The sequence below is a fragment of the Cystoisospora suis genome (genome assembly GCF_002600585.1).
Source record: "Cystoisospora suis strain Wien I chromosome Unknown contig_8218, whole genome shotgun sequence".
Lineage (NCBI taxonomy): Eukaryota > Apicomplexa > Conoidasida > Eucoccidiorida > Sarcocystidae > Cystoisospora > Cystoisospora suis.
Window position 1 is genome coordinate 696 of NW_027161001.1, and position 10,236 is coordinate 10,931.

General features: G+C 43.7%; 3 protein-coding genes across 3 annotated transcripts in view; 2 read left to right on the plus strand and 1 right to left on the minus strand.

Annotated features, from left to right (window-relative positions):
* The first annotated feature begins 537 nt into the window (after positions 1-537).
* Positions 538-6,105, plus strand: CSUI_010758 (uncharacterized protein). Its single transcript, XM_068070859.1, has 3 exons — positions 538-634; positions 1,968-3,910; positions 4,508-6,105. Exons 1-3 carry the CDS (start codon positions 610-612, stop codon positions 5,309-5,311), a joined length of 2,772 nt encoding a protein of 923 aa, XP_067917162.1. The 5' UTR covers positions 538-609; the 3' UTR covers positions 5,312-6,105.
* A 52-nt stretch (positions 6,106-6,157) lies between these two features.
* CSUI_010759 (uncharacterized protein) lies at positions 6,158-7,443 on the plus strand. Its single transcript, XM_068070860.1, has one exon. It carries the CDS (start codon positions 6,503-6,505, stop codon positions 6,884-6,886), a length of 384 nt encoding a protein of 127 aa, XP_067917163.1. The 5' UTR covers positions 6,158-6,502; the 3' UTR covers positions 6,887-7,443.
* A 737-nt stretch (positions 7,444-8,180) lies between these two features.
* CSUI_010760 (small nuclear ribonucleoprotein) overlaps positions 8,181-10,236 on the minus strand; it is a 4,459-nt gene continuing 2,403 nt past the window's right edge. The window contains exon 3 of the mRNA XM_068070861.1: positions 8,181-9,813. Within this exon, the coding sequence (XP_067917164.1) occupies positions 9,685-9,813 (129 nt within the window). The 3' untranslated portion in view covers positions 8,181-9,684. The remainder of the gene's footprint in view (positions 9,814-10,236) is intronic.

Genomic DNA, 10,236 nt, shown 5'->3' on the forward strand with positions numbered 1-10,236 from the left:
CTATGTATGTATGTATGGATATAGATATGTATGTAGGTATGTTGTGGATCAGCCGCACTCTTCGTGGCCTGGCTTAGCTCTTCACTCCAAGAGAGAGAAGAGCCCGAGTTGTGTGTCTTCGATTCTTCACTGAAGGTTTGAGCGTCGCGTCTATTTTCTGCTGTACATCGATGTCTTTTTATCTTTCTTTCTTTCTTTTTTTCTTTTCTACATGTAGACAGAAGCTTTCTAAGTTCTCTAGCAGAACATGAAGAAATGGACTCACAAGTCATTGAAAGCATATACATAGCTAGCTCTTTTCTTTCTTCTTTTTTCTTCATTCTTTCCTCCCTTTTTCCTATCTACCGTGCATCTCCTGTTTCTTTCTTTCCATCTATCTGTCTGTCTCTCTCGTTCTCTATCTATCTATCTTTAATCTATCTTTAATCTATCTATCTATCTTTAATCTATCTATCTTTAATCTATCTATCTTTAATCTATTCATCTCTAAACAATCTATGATGTATGTCTCTGTCTGTTTGCCTTTTGTGTATAGATATTCTATCTCTTCCAGATCGTGTGCTTCAGACAACGCTAGGGAAGATCGTCCATCCTATCATTAGTGCAGCCATGGAATGTATGAAGGCTGATATACGTAAGAGAGAGAGAGAGAAAATACCTACCTACCTCTCTTTTCTCTCAATCTTATCAACATTCATCTTGCCTTCTTCTACTTCTTGCTCTCTCTTCTATTCCGTCTATCTTTCCATCTTGGTCGTCTTCTTCTTCATCTTCTTTTTTTGTCGTTAGATTGCATGCAAGTTCAACTCTTCATCAAGTCTTATGACACTGTACATGCGCGTACACATACATACGCATATATATATATATATACAGATGCACACATATATATCTCTATATATAGCTACAGATGACTATACATATTTTATATATGTACGAATGTGTAAACATACAAATGTATAGCATTTCGCTTCTCTCTTCTGTATCGTGACTTGCGTCAGCGGAGCGTCACAGGGGCTTAGCCTGTGTTTCTCTTCTCACCCCTCCCTTTTCTCCCTGTACAAGTGACTATCTGTATATGTATCTTTCTCATATGTGCATGTATGTATATGCATGCCTACATATAAACATCGTATATATATATATATATATATATATGTATATAAGTGCGAGGTGTATGTGAGGTAGCTAAGGATGTGTATGTGTTTGGGTTCTTCAGTTTAGACCTGACGTGAAGGGTTTTTTCTTCTTACGATACAAGTGAACATTCCGAAGAAGAGCTAGAGCTATTACTTCTTCATTCTTTCCTCTTCTCTCTCTCTCTCTCTCTCTAGCCTTTTGCGTCATTTCTTATCTCACAATACACCATGTTTCCCCTTCATTTTCCATTCGTATTTTCCCCATATCTCTCTTTCATCTTCTGCTTTCCACATCTCGCTTTCTTTCTCTTCTCCCTCTCTATCTATCTGTCTATCTACGGTCTATCCCTAGATAGGAGGTCCGAAGAGTCTCTCTCTACAGGGGATGTTTCACATCTCTGTCCTGTCTCTATCTGTGTATGTATATATATATATATATATGTGTGTATGCATGTATACGTATGCTTTGTCGTGATCTTCATTGAGGAAAAATGGGACCAAGACAGGTACTTTCTCTACATCGTCTTTTGCCTTGGCCTCTCTTTATCTCTTTCTTCCGTTTCTCTATCTATCCACCTGTGTATCTATTTCTCTCTCTGTCGGTCTCTCTCTTTATCAATGCTTTCTTTGTTCATAGTTAAAGAAGTCGATAAATCTCGACATCTGTACTCTCTCATCTCTCTCTCTCTTTCTCTCTTTTCTCCTCTTTCTCTCCCTGTCCCATCCCCCTAACTATCTATCTATCTCTCGGTCTTTAATCTATCTATCTCTCTATCTATCTCTCCGTCTCTTTTTCCTTCACTACTATGTGGCACGTGTGTGTACTAGGTAAGAATGCGGATAAGTCGGAGTTGTCGGGTGAAATCTTTTTCTATGGAGGGATCAGTCCTTTGATCGATCCCTCGGATTCTCGCTGTCGTTACCTCATAAAGCAGGTGGCTCGAGAAATCCAACAGCAACGCCGCTCGACTCGTAAGTACGGGAATGCGAGACAGAGACATAGTCAGACGAATCATCTCTCCTCTTCTTCACGTCTAACCGATGACCTTACTAGAGGAGGGATAAGAAGAAGTCGCCCAAAGTCTTCTTCTTCTTCCTCCTCCTCCTCGTCGTCGTCGTCAGCAACTTCTTCTGCGTCTCAAGATGTTCCTCTAGGAATGATGGATACACAGAGTCGTTCTTATTTTTCTTCTTCTTCTTCCTCTTCTTCTCGCCGTTCTCCTCTTTCAGGGCATCCGTCTTATCGGTATTCTCCCAAGATGACACCTGGGTATGAGAAAGGCAAGGCGAAGGTGCGGCCTCGCCCCCTTCGGTCTCGCTCTTCTCTAGGAGGAGGAGGAGAAGAAGAAGAAGATACGGAGAAGCTAAGGCTCCCCGCATTTGAAGATGTCTTCTCTTCGTCTTTACCTGTCTCGCCTCTCCATCGTACTGTCGAGACGGATTTGGAAAGAAAGAATCGAGAGAGAGATCTCCCTAGTCATGCTCGAAGAGTAGAAAGAAGAATACGAAGAAACGAAAAGAGAGAAGAAGAAGAAGGAGGAGAAGAAGAAGGAGAAGAAGAAGAACTTGAAAGCGGGAGGAGAACAAGAGAGATGTGGACGGATGAGATGACAAGAAGAAGAAGAATAAGAAGCTCTTCTTCGTCTTTTTCATACCGCCCCCATCTGTCCCTTAACGGCGATGTACCAACAGAGGGAGAAGAAGAGAGAAGAAGAGGAGAAGAAGGAGAAGAGGATGGGGATAGAGATGAAGATCTACATGAAGAAGAAGGAAATGAAACATCGAGACAGAGTGAAGGTGACTGGTCCCAGGACTATGAGAAAGAAGAAGAAGGAAGCGAGGGGAGTGAGGTGGATGATAGGAAGAGTGTAGATACTTTTACGTCAGATAGATTTTATACTCAAGGAGATGAAGAAGAATTAGAGAGAGAAGGAAGGAACCCTTCGATTTCCAAGCATAGAGATAGTAGTAATGAGACAAAGAGAGAAGAAGAGGAAGAAGATAGGAGGAGGGGGAGAAGAAGGGGAGGTCGAGAGAGAGCTGTGAGTAGAGGTCGGATTGGGAGATCTGTATCGTCTTCAGATGCCGATAAGAGAGATAATAGCGATCTTCATGATGAAGAAGAAGAAGAAGGCGAAGAAGAAGAAGCTGCAGTTCTTGTAGTGACGACACCGGAGGGAAGGAGACGAGACGTCTGGGGAAGTGGACATTCACTAGGGGGTGAAGAAGAAGAAGAAGAAAGAGGAGAAGAAGAGGATCATGATCCTTATGAGATAGAAGAAGAAGAAGAGCAAGAAGGTTCTTATGACAACCTCTCAACAGGAAAAGGAGAGGAAGACTGCGTTTCACGTGCAGCAATGCTGGGAGGTAGAGCTAAGATGACGATGACACGTACAAGAGAGACAAGCACACCGGAGAGAGAGAGAGCAGATCGAAAGTTTGAGAGAAGGCATGAAGGGACATTTCGGATTATACCTCCGATCTCAGATGAGGAAGAAGAAGAAGAGAGAGAGTGTGTCTATACAGAAGAAGAGGGTGACTATGTTAGAGAAGAGGGGGAAGATAAAGAGAGCGAATATGATGCGTTTGAGGACGGAAGGTACGAGAGGAATGACCAAGAGAGAGAACAACAGCAAAGGCAAAGAGAAGAAGAAGGAGAAAAGCGATGGTATGATCCACGCAGTGTGCACACACCAGCTCGGACGGCTGAAGCACGTCGACGGGTCATGGCCGCACAGCAAGAAGAAAAGAATCTCGAGGAAGATTTCGAGGTGAGGCCTCCTCTTCATGATCGATCATACAGAGCAGGAAAGAAAGAAAGAGAGATGAGGTGTCACTGATGGATACGGTATGTTGCAGGAAAGCATGCCTTTCTTCTTCCACAGGTATCTACAGAAGTACACATTCTTGTAGATACATAGATACAGATATACCTATGTGTATCTCCTCGCTCTGAGGCGTACATCTCTACATGTATATATAGATATTCATATGTATACAAATACAACATACTCCTACGTATATATATATATATATATATGTGTGTAAGAAAGCGGAGGGGGAGAACGACGAGGGGAATGATTCGAGAGACGTCTTACGAGTCGAGAGATTTCTAGGGGGTCGATCCAATTTTATCGATGTGGCTGTGCGCTCCGTCCTCCTCCTTTCATCTTCTCTGTCTCTTCTTCCTTCTTCCGTCCTTCCCTGCACCCTTATGTGTAGAGCGTACATAGCAGGTGACGCCACGCCCCAGGAGGAAATGTAGGGTTTCTCATTCATCGTTCATCGTCTTTTTCTTTCTTGTCTTTTTCGAGTGTCGTTTTGTATGGCCTTTTCATCTCTTCCTTCTGTATCTTCTTATCCTGTAGGAGCTTCGGTCGTCTTTCTTTACTCCTGCATCTCCTATCCATCAACAATCCTATCATTTCGCTGCACCCCCCTCTCGAGGTTTCTCTTCTTCTTCTTCGACCCTTGAATTCTCTTCCTCGGGGAGAGAGACCTTAATTAAGACATTTTCGGCCCTTTCTTCTTCTTCTTCTCCTTCTTTGGAACACACAGAGGAGAAGCACGCGCCGCTTTTTTCTCAGTCTTCTTCACATCCCCCTAGCCGATTCTCTTCCTTTTCATCCAAGTCAGCACCTCCTCATACGACGACGCGTACGGCTACTACAGCCTCGGGGGGTGAGGGGCCTTGTTCTTCTTCTTCTTTTGCGCACAAGCCACCGAACCTTGTTTCTTCGTATCTCTCTTCTTCTTCTCCTCCTCGCAGTAGTAGGAATAGCAAAGACAGAGGAACTTTCCCTAGACAAAGAAGATACAAAGATGGGGAAATCGTAGCTACTAAGAGTCTGACAAGAGCAACTTCTTCTACTTCTTCTTCATTTCCATACATAACCCGTCCTCGTCGATGTATCTCTTCTCGGGAAGGATGTAAATCTTCTTCTTCTTCTTTATCAACCTCTCTTTATTCAAGAAGACAACAGTGTTTGACTTCTGTTGGTCCCGGGGCGACTTTCTCTTCTTCTTTCTCATCTCGTCGTCTTCCGGGAGAAGAAGAAGAAGAAGGATGGCCTGAGACAGCGTGGGATAGCTCAGCTCCTCGGAGAAGAGGAGGAGGAGAAGAGAGGGGGAGAACAAGAAGAAGAAGAAGCACCACACTGTCTTTCTCATGAGCCATCGGAGTCGCCAAGGAAGAAGCCTCAGGAAAGAAGATGAAGAAGATGAAACATGGAAATCCCATCGAAGTGTTTTCTCTTTTCAAAGAAGACGAAAAGAAAAAGAAGAAGATAGAGATACCGTTATAGAGGTCAGTAGAACCACCTCAAGAGATAAGAGTTTGACTGAAAGGACAGGAAGAGAAGGAAGAGGAAGAAGAAGAAGAAGTCTAAGTCGTAGCGCTCCAGAAGATTGTTTTCTTGGCACATCACCGTCTACATCAAGCTTTCCTAAGACACATTTCTCCTCGAAACTCTTCTACAAGTCTGGAAAGAAGAAGAAGAAGGCAAGTGCAAGACGACAGGAAGATCCTCTTTTTCTTCTTCTTACGGTGTCTCGAGGAGAGACGAAGAAGAGCAAGAGTAGGATGGCGGGCCGGACGGAGAACGACAAGACAGAGACGGACGAGAGGAGGAAGAACAAGAAGAAGACGCCGAGAGTCTCAACGAATGATGAAAGAGACGGAAGAGGAAGAGAAGAAACAGGAGGAGACAGAGAGAGAGACGGCGCAAGAAGGAGACAGAAGAGTCGAGAAGAGTCACCACAGGATTGTTGGGAGTAGAGAGGAAAGAAGAGACACCGCAAGAAAAGAAAACAAGAAGTAGAAGAAGAAGGTCATCTTTCTTCTTGAGGCCGTGTGTTTCCTACGATAAAAGGTCTCTTCATTGTTGTCATCTTCTCCGGTAAAGAAGATACACAGTTCACTCACTTCATCTGCGGTGTATAGACACCCGAGGCCCGGATTTACTATATATATATATACTCTCTATTTGTATGTATATATTTATATATATGAATCGAGTTATTTCTAGACTCTTCGGTCATAGATGTCCTTCGTATATGTGTATCTAGGGTTTTTTTCGTTCTCCCTGTACATTTGCTTTTCCCAATGAATCTTTCTTGTTCATAGCCGTGAAAGAAAGATAATTTTAAAGAAGGAAAGAAAGAAAAGCTTTTTTCTCACGAGAAACCTGCTAATCACCTCGTCGAGCTGCGATAGACATCTTCCGCTGCTTGAGAAGATCGAAGGCATCTTTTCTTGTCTCTCTCTTCCTTTCAGCGCCACGAGTATATGCCTAACCTTCTACATGCTACACGAGCTATGAATACAGGGAGAGAGATAATGATCTATATCGAGAGACCGACAGATGTACATACAAGTAATAAGCGTGGGGCTTGTGAAGATGAATGGTTTAAGAGTGTATTTCTATATGAGACTTCTCAACAGATTCCTTCGGAGAAGAGAAGAAAGGAAAGAAGAGGTTGAAGGTAGATGGATATGTGTATGTAGTAGTCACCAGGGTAGGTGTCCTGACACCCCCGCGTGGTATGGGGGGAATGTATGTCTTGTCGATCGTGTTTTGCAACTTCATCATCTTATCTGTCTAGGTATGGATGGTATCTGTCTCCCTCTATCTTCCCATCTCTCTGTCTGCCTGTCTATCCATTTTGAATCTATCTACCTCTCGTCAATCTGTCTATCTCGCTTTAATCTATCTATTTCTCTGTCTCTAATCTCTCTCTCTCTCTAAAATACTGTCTCTTTCTTTAATCTCTCTATCTCTCTCTCATCTTTTTATCTGTCGATCTAATCTGCCGATTTCCATTGACGCTGTATCTTCAAGAGGAGTGACTTTGACACTTAAGAAAGCTTTTTCTTCTCTCTCTCTCTCTTGGCATTTGAACTGAAGAGAAGAAAGTTCAAGAAGGGGTGGATCATGCTGGTATGTATTTTTGCTTTTCGTCTACGTACCTGATGAATGGGGATACATCCTAGTGATCGTGGAGGGGCTCCATGTACAGCGGAAGGTGTAGAAGACCAGACTCTTTTTTCGTGTAGGGTTCTTTACTACAGGGTGCTTATGGATGGAGGGGAGACGAAAATGTTTTGAAGTCATAAGAAATGAAGGAATGATAATGATAGACAGGTACACTATCTTGTCGGGGTGTATGTACACCTCATGTCGTATACGACGTGTGGGAACTTTCTTTGTCAAGAAAATGAATGAACTTGTTGTGCCCCCCCCCAAACAGGGGATCTATTATATTTTCTCACTTCTATCTCCTTTTATCTTCTCTTGAAGAGAAAGAATGCGATGTGCCTTGAGAAACTGAGAGAAAAAAGAGATCCGTAACGTGCATTAGCGACAGAAAAGGCGTCTTCACGAAATGTAAGGTTGTGACCCCCCTAGGTCCAGCGCGACGGGTCGGAAAGATGGAAGTGTATGATGACCATCGCATCACCTCTACACAGGCAGGAGAGAACAGACTTGGAGCTGTGTGACGCCACCATTCTCCCCGGGTGTATATACATCTCGTGACTAGTGTTCTGGTAGCTTTCCTTTGGCCGCGGAGAAAGAGAAAAGGAAAGGCAAGGAACCAACACACTTCCTTCTACTCCTGGGCAACAAGTTGTAAAGAAGTCTTGTAAGAGTGAGTAGTCGCGTCTCTTATTCCGCTTTTTCAGCTCCACTGTCTGTCTCATCGTCCACAGTGTAGATCACGGGGTAATGTTAGTCTGTGATGGTTTGACTGGAGTGGCCGGTCGGTCCTATCGCGCGGGTGACGCCCCCCCTTTGTAGTTTTCGGAGGGACAACAGAGAGGTCACCGAAGTTGCTTGAAGCTTGACGAAAGGCTCTTCTCGTGAGTCCTCCAGTTGACGATGTCTCTGCTATTTTAGATTGATGGGACAATGATAGACTGATTAGGCACGTAGATACATACGTATAGATTATAGATAAATAGATTCACATATAGATAGGTAAACATTGTAGATAGATAGATATACATTGTAGATAGATAGATATAGATTATAGATAGATAGATAGACGAGGGTAGGATGCAGGGATATCTTTACGCGATACGATGACTCGAGGAGCGCCGACACAGGGTTACTAAAGAAGGGACAAAAGACGTACGTGTACGTACACTTGGCAACTAACTCTGATAGACAACGTAGTACGAAAAGAGCGGAGTCACTAGATCACTCGCGCATCAGCCTTCTTCTCTTGTCTCTCCCTCGCCCTTCCCTCTCCTCAGTCGTCTTCGCTTTTCCCCACCCTCAAGAGCGACGATCCTGTTCTACTTTTCATCTCCCCCTCCTATCATACACACACCCGATCATATCTACCTCTGTATCCACCCGTGAATCTTCCTCTCTCTCGACTTCCATCCCTCCTGCCATCTATCCCTATTACCCATATAGCACCTCCCAGTAGCTCTACCTCTCTCTAGGTGTGCATGGATCTATACATAGGTATGTCTCACTACTGCCTATTTACCTATCTATCCATACACATGGATATCTACCATGGATGACAGGAACACACACTCACTCGATGGCTCTCTCTCTCTCTCTAAATCGCCCATCGTAGTAGATCTGAAAAGTCTATCTATCTCCTCTTCAACTATCACTCCAACTCCTCAGCAGACACTGTTACTCTTGATGCTTTTAGCGACGGAAAACGAAAGAAAACGGGTACGGCAACCTCCAGAAAGAAAGAAATGAATGGATCAACAAGTGTCTCCCCTTTGCGAGAAAGACAAGAGAAAGACACGGGGAAGACGAAGAGAGAGCAATCAAAGAAAGAAGGAAAACTTCAACAAGGAAAAGAAGAGAAACAAGAGAAAAGCTCCGCTCTGGCTTCTCTCGACAGAAAGAGCGAGCGAGAAAGAGATACAAGAGATGTCTACAGGACATTCTCTTCTTCATGTCTGTTCACCCAGTCTTCAGTGAAAAAATGGAAAAGGAAGAAGAAGAAGTCGACTACTGTACGAGACGCCCTCTTTCTCCTTTGCTCCTGTCTGTCATTATAACGATGAAAGATAAACTGAAATAAGGAGGAGGAGGAGGAGAATTAGATAGGGAGGAGACAAAGTCGGGAAAAAGTGAGAGAGCCGAAACGGAGTGAGGAAGCCGAAGCCGGTCACCCTTCTTCTGTCTGTGTGACGGGGTGTACGTACACTGCCACCTGCACCTCATTTTTCTTCACAATCCTCGCCACCCTCTCATCATAGTTTAAAGCACCACCACTACTACTACTATTGACGCCGAAAGAATGAAAGAAAGAGTGAGAAAGAAAGAATACAAATAGATAAAGATACAGAAACAGATCTATACATCTATATAGATGTGTTCTCTGTTGAAAAGATAGATTTCGTAGGACATGTCTTGAGAATTTCATTCTCACTCTTTCTTTTTTACGTTACCACGATCTCCTTTCTTTGCTTTCTTCGTTCCTGTGCGAGCTCGGTCTTCCTCTTCTCCCTCTCTCTACGAATGAATAAGAGGACTTGTTTTCGTACTTCTTTCCTTTCTTCTCTTCGCTTTTACGTCGCCATGATGAGAGTTATGTTCTCGCCTTTCAAGAGAATTCTCCCCACGGGAATCCTCGTTCTCTTCTTCACATACACTTCCTCGGCGTCATCCAAGACCATATTCATATACTCATCGAAGCCCTGGGGAGACGGAGAGAGGAGAGCAGCGAAAGAAAAAGAGAAGAAACAGACGTATGACGTGTAGGGGAGGAGGATACGCGGTCCAAAGTGCAACAAGACCGGGGCCGGGGAGCGCTTTCCATATATACAGGAGGGGTGGTAGAAGCATGCTAAGACTTCTTCTTATTCGTGGACTGACAGACATGGAGATGATCCCCTCTTAACAGAAACTGTAGACTCTACTCCAGCGACGCTTGCAGGGCAAGATGACGGACGACACGCAAGGCGGATATACGCTCGGGCAGGTACATAGGTAGATTAAAGACAGTTAGGGAGATTAAAGATAGAGAGATTGAAAATAGATGGACAGACTAAAGCTAGATAGATTAAAGATGGATTGATTGGTTGATTAAAGAAAGGAACATAGACAGATCAAAGATAGAT

Bases quoted from the DNA above. Each gene is read 5' to 3' on its own strand.
- CSUI_010758 (XM_068070859.1), top strand. From the start codon at position 610: ATGGAATGTATGAAGGCTGATATAC. The intron at 635-1,967 runs GTAAGAGAGAGA...TGTGTGTACTAG, and splicing joins ATGTATGAAGGCTGATATAC to GTAAGAATGCGGATAAGTCG. The intron at 3,911-4,507 runs GTGAGGCCTCCT...CTTATCCTGTAG, and splicing joins ATCTCGAGGAAGATTTCGAG to GAGCTTCGGTCGTCTTTCTT.
- CSUI_010759 (XM_068070860.1), top strand. From the start codon at position 6,503: ATGTACATACAAGTAATAAGCGTGGGGCTTGTGAAGATGAATGGTTTA.